Source organism: Alnus glutinosa, chromosome 14 (genome assembly GCF_958979055.1).
Source record: "Alnus glutinosa chromosome 14, dhAlnGlut1.1, whole genome shotgun sequence".
In the NCBI taxonomy this organism is placed as follows: domain Eukaryota; kingdom Viridiplantae; phylum Streptophyta; class Magnoliopsida; order Fagales; family Betulaceae; genus Alnus; species Alnus glutinosa.
In genome coordinates, this window is record NC_084899.1 from 8,493,053 (window position 1) to 8,503,938 (window position 10,886).

Genomic DNA, 10,886 nt, shown 5'->3' on the forward strand with positions numbered 1-10,886 from the left:
AAACTAACCTTTATACATACACAACATGCTTCAAAACTCAAAGTCTACAACATCTAATAATACTAATTACCATGAACGGCCTTCGAAATTCGGCGGTGAGTTTTCTAGCGTTAACCTGATCACCATCAATATGCCAAACGTCCGCAACAGTCACGGAATCCTCCTCACTCAAAACCGGCATCTAAATGAGTCTAATGATGAAACACACATATTTTACAGGTGAAAAAGATACAAGCGTAAGTTTACGGCTAAGTGATTAATAATACATATGGTGTATAAGTTATCATGTAATGAACTCAGTTATTTAAAAAAAGCTGTAAATCACATGTAGTAATATAAATGAAGTCCTCTGTAGAATAGAAATAATAGCTTCTTTCTAGCATTACTCTTGTAATAAGAATGGTCCATAATCAACATGATCACCTTGAAGATTACTCGAAGGATAACTGTTACTGTGATTGTATTCTTGTTATTTCAGTTAGAAGAATGTATAGTTTGAGATGGTTTTGTATTTATAATTTATGTAGATATCAATCATATTTTAATTTCTTATAAATAATAAATATCATGGTGGTCAAATTCATCCAGGCCAAAACCTATTGCTTCATATATTTTTTTCACCAACATTGGGCTTATGAAATCGCCAAACCAGCCCAGCCCATTAGGGCCGGTACGGATCGACAATTCACTCCCTCAACTCAGTGGGCACAACCAGCTTTTGGCGCGAAAATTGGAGCTCCCAATTAAATTCCCCAATTAGGGTTTTATCCGAGGAGTCCCTGCTCCTTCGTCTCCCACTGTGCAACGATGACCAATTCCTCTGATCAGCTGGAGGAAATCAAAGCCCTAATTTCCTCGGGCGCAAGAGCCAACAAATGCTTCGCTTACTCAACCCTCTTACACTTCCAAGAACAGTCCAGTGACTGTCTTGCTTCGATTCAAGCCCTTGCTGGAAGTTCTCAGACTCTTTTATCTTTACTCGTCGCTGATATCTCAGACGATGACGAAGAAATGTAAGTTTTCAAGTAGAAAGTCACAAATATCATATCGAATTTAGAGTGAAAACATGCGTGCTAGGAAATATGTAGGAAGTCGCAAAATGGAGGGTGGTTGAATATATATATATATAATTGGCTTTGAATTGCTTACAGTGCTGCACAGGCTTTGAAGTGTTTGGGTTTCATGATCTATCATCCGTCCCTTGTTACTGCAATTGCGGGTATGGCTTTCTATGTATAATCTGTCAGTTATCAGATGTTGGTGATTTCTTGACTCTTAGAAATGTGTGGATTTTAGAAGTAGTCGGGTTGAAACTGCAATCCTGGTTGACCATTAATTGTTTACTTCTCTATTAATGTCAAATGGAGTTCGTAATCAACATTTTCTCTTTATTGGTTTTGTAGTGGATGATGCTGGTTTGGTCCTAGTGTCGATAGTTAAACTCATTACAACAACGAAAATGAAGGTAAAATACCAGACTCTTGAATAATGATAGTTTTCCAAGAGTTGCTATACTCTTTTCGTTTGTGGATTTTGATTTTTTCGCCTCTTAATTGCAGTCAGTTTGTAATTTAGGAGTGTGGTGCATATCTATCCAACAGTTCAATGCACCACTTCTAGATTTCCACTACAATTCACTGTTGCAGGCGGTTGTTCATGCCCTTGACAATCCTACTGGTTCTTTGTCGATAACTTTTGAGGCTATCCAGGTATAATTATTCGTTCCAATCTTTCATCATGTTTCTATTTTTATTTTCTTTATAAAATCCCTGGATATGCTAGAGGATTTTATTTTATGTTGTTTCCTCGTACAAATTATTTGATGACATCTATAACACCACTTAATTAGACTTTGTTCTACCAATTGCAGAAGAAAGTGAGTGGGCATATCACGGTCCTAAACTAATTCTAGTGATACTTCTTAAGTGGAAATCTGTGCATATTAATTGACTTATTCAGTGACTTGCAGGTTTCGATATCATTTTTTCCTTCAAAGAGTTTAATGTCCATAACTTGTTCTGGCAAAAAGGTGAAACTGTTACGTACCTCGAGTATGTGATAATGGTATTATAGGAAGTATATTTATGTCTCTCTTTAAGAGAATAATTAGGTTAGGTTTTTAAATAAGGTAAGTCGTAGATTATTATTATTATTTGGTAAATAAGGAGTATTGCTCATAAAGCAATATCTCTAATAGGAAAATAAGGGATTTGTCTCCCTTTAGAATTAATATTTATTATTTAGGGTTTGTAATATTTATTTAATTATTGTTCCGTAATTCCAACTTTGTAACCCTATAAATAGGGTATTGAAGAATGAATAATCAAGCAGAAAATTATTATAATTCAGCTCTTGTAGTTGATTAGGAGTTTTTTAGGGTTTCTCGAATAATCCTAACTTTAGGAGGCTCAGGGTACCTCGAATACCCTACTATCCCACGCACTTCCCCATCCAAATCACCATCGTCCATTCCCCGTTATGCAGGACCGTAACAAAAACCGTGAAAGAGAATGGATTGATTGTGAAGTGGTTTGCATTTGCTTAATTATGGTTATCAAACTTGAATGAAGCATTATGTTATACAAGAAAATGTTAAATTTTCATCTTAAATCTATGATCCCAGTGTTAAACTTAACATTGTTGAGTAGCCAAATTTGTCCATTCATATATGATTGCTAAACTTTGCATCTCATAGTAACCATGAATCAATTCGTGTGCATTCACTTGTCTCTCCTACCAACCTTTTCATTCTATTATAATAGGCAGTGATGAAGTTGTCAGCTCAATTAAGTGAGAAGATGAGAGACTCATCGCATATATGGGCTCCTCCAATATATAGAAGACTTCTCAGCTTTGACAAGAGGGAGAGGGATATGTCAGAAAGGTGTCTGTTGAAGATTAAGTCTACAATATTACCTCCTCCACTAGTTCTCTCCAAGGTACTAACATGCTTATGTTGTTCTCCATATATTTCGAGTTCATCTGTTGAGGTGCAGTAATGTTATAGAGACGTAATTCTTATACATACTGACATGATGTAGCTACGTAAATCTGTTACAGCCATCTTAATTTTTGCCACATTCGTGTTAAAAGAGTTGAGAAAGACAAAGGAAAAGGTAAAACCATGATGTGAAGTATTTCAAATAAAACATTTTTCTAGCTTCTGCTAAAATTTCAGAATCTTAAGAATCAATACCAAATTAGTTTTGCCCATTACGTATCTTCTTTAGCGCTTGTTAGAATTTGGTTGTAACTTTTGTTTGTTCCAGGAAATTTTGCAAGCTAAGTCAGCATGTGTTTTCTTCTTTGCCATGACTGTATGTCTTGTTTCAAAAGTGAAATTCATGGGAACTTTGATATTGTGATACAAACTAGACTGATGATGCATTCAAAGTTTCACATGGATGTTTTTGACAAGTTTTAAGAAATTGAAACAAAACTTATTTCTTTTGCATATGAATACAAAATGCACTAACAGAGTGACGTTTTAGCACAACATGCCAGTAGATGTCAAATAACATCTTAAACTATAATTTGAACATCAAACCAAGGGCAAGAAGTTGGGTCACTGTCCATTTGGACCCATGAATGTATTTAAATATTAGCTAAATCCAAGTTTGATATTTTATTTGAATAAATAGTTTTTTTTTTTTATAAAATTCACAAATTTAAGGTTGTCTAGAAGCTCAAATTCAAGATTCATAAACTGTACCAGCAGTTCATTCCAACACTTTTCCATATGAAATTCCAAGATTATGTTGCTTTAATTATGAATGAGGGCGGTATTAGAGTTTAACAGTATCATGTAATTAACAGTACTATGTTTCAACTTTAGTTAATGATAAAGATAAGGATGAAAAAGTTTCAACAAGACATATTCATGCCTACCTCACATTATCAGGCTTGAGTGTGTAAGGTATAACTATGAGAAAGTTCCTCCAGTCTTGCTTTGATGCTGTTTTCAACTATGTGCGCGTCGGCATTAAGTTCACCTAAAATGATTCCAACATTGAATATGTCTTGTTCTGTAATGTAAGATCTCTACATGTACTTCATTTTTTCTTAAACAGGCAGTTGTCAAAGATATGAAGCAAAGATTGCTCACTAAGATGAAGGAGCTGCTAAACCAGGGTATGAAGGTTCAAACTATTCATGCATGGGGATGGTTTACTTGCTTACTAGGATCTCATGCTATGAAGAACAGATCTTTAATAAATGAGATGCTAAAAATTCCTGAACATACATTTTCAGATCTCAACCCACAAGTTCAGATTGCTTCACAGGTACTCCTGATCGAGTTAGCCTTTTTGGAAACCAGGTCACTGTTTCCAATCAATCATGATATTGTCTCACAAAATAGTTCGTTATTTACTGGATTTATTTCCAATGAAATAGGATCCTAATGTAGAGAGTGATATCATCCGTTTCTTTAATTCAATGCTGCCATAGAAGGGGTCTCTTTTGAAAGATCTGAATTTAGCAGGGGCCATCAAGAATTTGCAGAAATCCTAAATCAAGAAATTATTACGGTCCTTGTTTTACTCAGAAAAGGATATGTAGTTAACGACTGAGTGGGCTTGGTCCTAACTCACAGGCTCATATGGCTGGGTTAGCCCCAAGTTCTCATGGCATTACAATCAAAGAAAAGAAATAGCTAAAGAACTGCCTAATTACGTGTTTATTTTATTGCCTATGGAATTTTTTGGATTAAAAGCTTTCAGAAGTACTATGTTATAACACTTTGAATGTTATTATTCCATATAACATGGTAATTTTTGGATTAAAATATTTCAACAGCCCTCCATTATAATATGGTTATCTACCTTGCTTTTGCAGGTTGCTTGGAAAGGTCTCATTGATTCTCTTATTCATCCTCCAGTAGTAGCTTGTGAGATAAATGCAGCTAAGGAGGAGAATGGTGTACAACAGATTCAAACATCTGGAGAGAACAGTGGTAAAATCCAAGCAAATGGATTCTCAAAAAGTATAAAGCTTGCAATGACTCCTCTTATAGGCATCATGTTGAGTAAATGTGATATATCTGTTCACTCATCCTGCTTGAACACATGGTGTTATCTGCTGCATAAACTTGATACCTCTGTCAATGATCCATCAGTGATAAAACTGGTGTTAGAGCCTATCTTTGAAGCAGTTTTTCTCATTGGTCCTGGTAGTAAGAGCATGAGATTATGGAATCTGTGCCTAAATCTATTTGATGATTTTATTTTAGCAAAATGTAGAGATGTGGAATATGATGCAGGTAACCTTGCAAGCCAGCATTTATCAGCTAGAACCTCCATTCTTGGACCTTCTATACCTGGCCAATTCTCATGGAAGCAATACACTATTAAATGGTTGCCCTGGGATATTTGTCAGTTGGACTTTCATTTAAAGATGATCTGTATTCTCATAAATCAAGCATCAATTGCAACTGTCACCCATGAAAATAGAAGATTATCATGTGATGCTGCTATAGCGCTATTCACATCTGTTTTAAAAGGGGTTCGATTGGAGTTGAGAAAGCCACCCGCTAACTATGATGACATTATGTTATGTTTGGGTGCAGTATTAAGATTCATAAAGAAGATATGCGAAGATGTAAGTTCAAAAGGAAGTGATAGTAATGACTTGCATCATTCTTCCCTTCGGTTTATAGAGGCTGTCACTCAGGAGTTAGAACCTGCTATATTGGGATGCCCTCTTTACAAAGTGCCATTTGACCTCAAGTACATTGACAACCTGCAATCATTTAATATTGTTAGCCATGCAAAAGTTCTGGGTATCTGCACTATCACTTATATGAATATGGTTTCACCAGTGGTTTATTTAGTTGCGGTCTACTTTTCTGTGGTGCTTCAGTTAACAATGAAGACATTCAACACGGAGTTCATTTTACAGGGAATGCATAAATATTTTAAATTTTTATTCTCTACATATGATCCCCTGGAAAATCTCCTTGCCACTATCAGTTTATTGTATAAGTGCGTCAGTCCCAACTGCTTAAATATATGGATAGCAATAGCCAAAGGTCTAAAAGACTGCATGGATGATGTCAAGGAACTTTTACTATTGAGAATGGAGTTTGACAGCACTGTTTACCTTGCCATATGCTATTTCTTATCCTACCCATTTTCTGTATGCTCTTTGCCCCAGAAAAATTCAACCTCACTTATTAGTTCCTCGGAAAAGCCTTGTGTTTCACCACAGGGAAAGTTTGAGCTTGAACATATTATTAAAGTGTGGATGTCACTTTATGGTTCTCTTGAAGCTTCACAGAATAACTGTTCTGCTATGAACAGTTTCCGTGAGGATTTGTGTTCAATATTAAATGGCTGCCTTGATGAATATGCTAGCATGCTCAAGTGTACTAATGATGGTGATTTAAGTTACAAGGATCTGGTTTTTGATCTCCTTTCTTTATCTGGTGATGTTGTGATATGTCTCCTGGAAGAGATCTGTACTTCAGAAGTAATTTTGGATGAAAGCAGATGCAAATATAGTGGTGACTATAAAATATCCAGTGGTATGAACAGTAGCTTGAGATTTGCTGCCAGGTATGTGCAAAGATTGCTTCTTAGATCCACAAAGCTCTCATGGAGCCATGATAGGGTGTTAAACCATTGTTTTATTGCATATTGGCTGGGTGCCAATTTTGGACTTGGGGTCTTCAGGGACCCTATCATTTCATAGATGGAGTTTTGGACATTATGTACAATGAACTGATTCAATTCAATTTATAGCATCATGTAAATTGTTAATCTAAAATGAAATCCTCATTATCCAAGGGATAGGACTGAGTTTCAATTTTATAAATGTTCATGACTTATTTCAAGTTGTCAACAAAAAAGAGGGCATCATCAGTTTTTACAGACAAAAAGGGGCTTTTTCAGAAACTTAAATTTGATGAAAACAAAATGTGGTGGTTCTGTTTTTTGAGGGATGCTTGATCTCTTCCATTTGCTATTGCTCATTTTTCAAGGGTCATTATACAGATATTTGAAGTTGGTATGGACAAATATAGCAACAGATCCCCCAACTGGTCTTCTTGTGACATCGAGGTAACTCAAAAAACTGGTTTCTTTTCCTTTGTTCTTGGGTCATTACATATGTGGTCTCATTATGACTGTCGCACTATGCCATGAAGTCCCAGGGTATTTTCCACATTGGCACGCTTTGTCAGTTGTCTTCACATTAAGCAAGATATCCTCCTCTTCATTGAGGTACTGCACCTACCATATTTCTTTTGCATAGTGTTCTCTCCACCCCCCCCCCCCCCCCCCCCCCCCCCCCACACACACACACACACACACACACACACACAAAATAAAAAATAAAAAATAAAAAATAAAAAAAAAGAAAAAAAAAAAAAGAAAGAAAGATATTTTAGATGCCAATCTATCACAATGATGTATATGGGAGAAGTTTTCAAATTAAGCTTTTACATCAAACTTTTCATAATGAGATCATGCTTTTAATTAAAGGAAAATGTTTTTAATAGAAAATCCTCTCAGGAAAAAAAAAAGATTTATTTTTAAATGTTTGGTTGAAATCTGAAAATGATTTTCTATTTGTATAAAAAATAAAAATAAAAAATTTTAATGTAAAAACCCTTGAAGGCCAACAATACCTCAGTCCATATGAACTGAGAAAGTAGCAAATCTGGGGCAAGGAATGGGACAGTGAATCAGAAGTCCGGTCTGCTAGATTGGAGGTCATAGGTGGTGGCATGAATGCAGAGGAGTGACCTAGTGAGGAGGGAGGGAGGCAATGATGGAGACAGTGCAAAAGAGCTGTGATTCAGGAAAATGACATAAGCTTTGATTAAAGCATTAGTCAATTTCAACCACTTTGATTGCAAATTTCTTTTGATCAGGAAAATATTTTCTATTACTAGAAGGGAAATTTATCTGCACTACTAACTCATAGAAGAAACATATGAACAGTTGCTTAAGTAAGCATCTACCAAGCTCCTACTTTTTTATTTTTTTATTGTTTTTCCTGAATAAGTTGAAAGATAATGTGCTTTTGATGTCTTGTTCCCTCTTTTCACTTGAGCTTTTCCTTTGAGAGAGAGAGAGACTCTTAAAGAAAACGTGTTTAGAACATCTCCAATTGAATTGGTGATCAGGATCTTGAAGTTTTCTTCCTTACTTTCATGTAGAGGTTCTACTTGCTAAGTTTTATCCTGTTTGACTAGCATTAGTCTTTTCTTGTTCTTGCAGATAATATCTTTTCCACTGCTCCAATGGCTGTCACATATAGAGATAGTGGATGAAAGCACCAAATGTCAACTTCAACTCTTGTGGGGTGAAATCCTTAATCGTTTACAAAGCAGTCAGCCACCAATAATCTTTGATTCTGCATTCCTCAAACTCCAGGCACCCCTTCTCAAAGAAACTCTTGATCACCCAAATCCCTCCATTTCAGAGCCTACCATCACCTTCTGGAATTCCACTTATGGTGAACAAATCAAGTTGGATTACCCTCAAATCTTGCTTCATGTGTTGGACAAGCTCTCCAGAAATGGAAGAATAAACCTCCACAGGAGAAGCCTACCATTTCTTGAAAGATGTCATTCTAGACTAGGAGGCGACACTGCTGCACAGAGATACAAGGTGAGTACTGCAAAACATAATAAGAGCTCCAAAAGAGTAGAGTTTGTGGAGGATACAGTGAATCAACTTCAGCACGTGGAGAAGCTGTCTTCAAGGTTAAGAAGGAAAAGGTCTGAACTAACTGAACATCAAAAGGAAGTGAGACGAGCACAGCAAGGAAGGGACAGGGACTGTTGTGGGCATGGCCCAGGGATCCGGACATATACTAGTGTTGATTTTTCGCAGGGGAATGAGGATTCACAAGAGAGCCAGGAAATCCAGAATCCAGAATCCTTCTTGGAGATGTTACAGAAAGCTGCTTGATTGTTTTTATCTGCAGGCTTAGCATTGAATGATAGAATAGCGGATGATGCACCCAAGTTGACCAGTCATGCTCTTAGGCAGTTCTCTGCCAGCCTTCGTTGTTTTGACCTTGTTGTAAGTTCCAGTGTATCAACTTTGTCAGCTGGCCCCAAAGAGAATATGTCAGTGTATGGTAATATCATGTATATTTTGATCTATAAAATATATACAAGTATTTTATAAGCATTTTATACTGTGTAGACCTTTTTTAGTTATAAGGACCTTTTGTTCCTTGCTTTGAAAATTATTGTTGTTTAGAAAAGCAATATGAAACGATCAAGGTTCAAATGGTGATAAACTGGTTCGAACAAGTTGTGCATAGGGTACACAAATCACATTGGTCAAACATGATTGAAACACTGGTCAATTGATCTGTCAAAAAATTCAAATAGATTGCTCCATCAAAGGACCGGTCAACTGAGATGACAGTATCAGTTTTGGCAGATTGGGTTAGTTGATATACGGTCTATAAAGGGTCGATTAAGATGAGCAGTTTGAATGAGAATGAATCTTGTTCAAATGAGGATTGGTAAATTTGTTTGCGTGTGAGATGCTTGGTCATTGAATTGGTTGATTGAGAGGTTTGGTTTGAACGAGAATGATGTTTGTTAGAATCAGTTGCCACAATGCAAAATCCCTAGTTAAGCCTAATGGTAGTTTTTGAGATGACAAGCGACATTATGTTCATGTGATAAAATCTTAAGAGAATGAGATAAAAAGATTGTTTCTTGTGAGGATTTTTCATCACCTAATCTGAATAGCCATTAAATGTATTGAAACTATTAGAAATCACACAAAAACCTTCAGAGATTCAAAGTGTGGAAAAGCATGCTATGGGATTCGGAGCGAGATATCATTTGATTGAATTAGGTCCCGAGATTTTTTCTAGTGATTTGAGTTTTTTCTCATTAACAAAAATCTTGGTGTTGATGGTATGTTTATTTTATATTTGCTTATCCATGCGTTGTTGATTTCGTTAATCATGTGTTGGTACCATCAGTTGCTCCGCGTGATATATTTTGTGTATTAATTTATTGATTTCCACGCATATACAATATTGACATTGTTAGAAAATTAAAATAGCGTAGCGGAATTAAAATAGTACCTTTTTAGTTGTACTAAAATTTGTTGTTCCACGTGATGCTTTAATTCAACGATTTTGACTTTCCTCCCTATGGTAAAAACACAATTTAAGAGCACTCAAAAAACTTACTAAGAGAGAACTTGACAATCGCTAAATTGAGAATTTCTGTGTGATTTCTACGATGCCTCAGCCTATCTAATAGGGGGAAATATATAGCCTCACGCCCATTGATGGGGAGAAGGAACACTCGAACTAACGCTCATGTGTTACATAAATAAACACACAATTTAAGAGCACTCAAAACACACTAAGAGAGAACCTGACAATCGCAAAACTGAGAATTTCTCTGTGATTTCTAGGATGCCTTAGCGTATCCAATAGGGGGAAATATATAGTCTCACGCCCATTGATTGGGAGAAGGAACACTCGAACTAACTTTCATGTGTTGCATAAATGCATGTAACTTGTAGCACCCCCAAATTAATTAACCTAGAATGCGACTAATACTACCACAATATCAAAATTTATGTAGCGAAATTGTAGATAAGATCTAAGCTTGCCACTATTTTACTCTCGCATCTTCTTCTTCTTCTTCTTTTTATTTTTATTTTTTTTTTTAATTTCTTTTTTTCAATATTGTTATTAGTACAACACCAGAGCCTCTAAATACATTGTCCATTACAACTTTGCCTTTGCTTCTCAAATTTACAAATCAATACATTTACACACATTTTAACTTTGCATATACATGACCATCATCATGCGGCCTTAATCTTGTAATTACCTTTTGTCTAAGTACTACTGCTAGCTAATATGTAAAAACAAGATTGTTTTACAAGTAGATA

General features: G+C 35.8%; 1 protein-coding gene across 2 annotated transcripts; it reads left to right on the plus strand.

The window, feature by feature from the left end:
• The first annotated feature begins 639 nt into the window (after positions 1-639).
• On the plus strand, positions 640-9,153 carry LOC133856572 (uncharacterized). 2 transcript variants are annotated; one of them, XM_062291630.1, is made up of 10 exons: positions 643-1,013; positions 1,152-1,219; positions 1,404-1,465; positions 1,560-1,709; positions 2,763-2,939; positions 4,071-4,283; positions 4,837-6,554; positions 6,993-7,058; positions 7,145-7,220; positions 8,223-9,153. In XM_062291630.1, the coding sequence occupies exons 1-10, from the start codon at positions 808-810 to the stop codon at positions 8,916-8,918; spliced, it is 3,432 nt and encodes a 1,143-aa protein (XP_062147614.1). In that variant the 5' UTR covers positions 643-807; the 3' UTR covers positions 8,919-9,153. The 2 variants fall into 2 exon arrangements, with proteins under 2 accessions (XP_062147615.1, XP_062147614.1); XM_062291631.1 differs by lacking the exon at positions 7,145-7,220 and having other exon boundaries at positions 640-1,013; positions 8,223-8,358.
• The last annotated feature ends 1,733 nt before the right edge of the window (positions 9,154-10,886 follow it).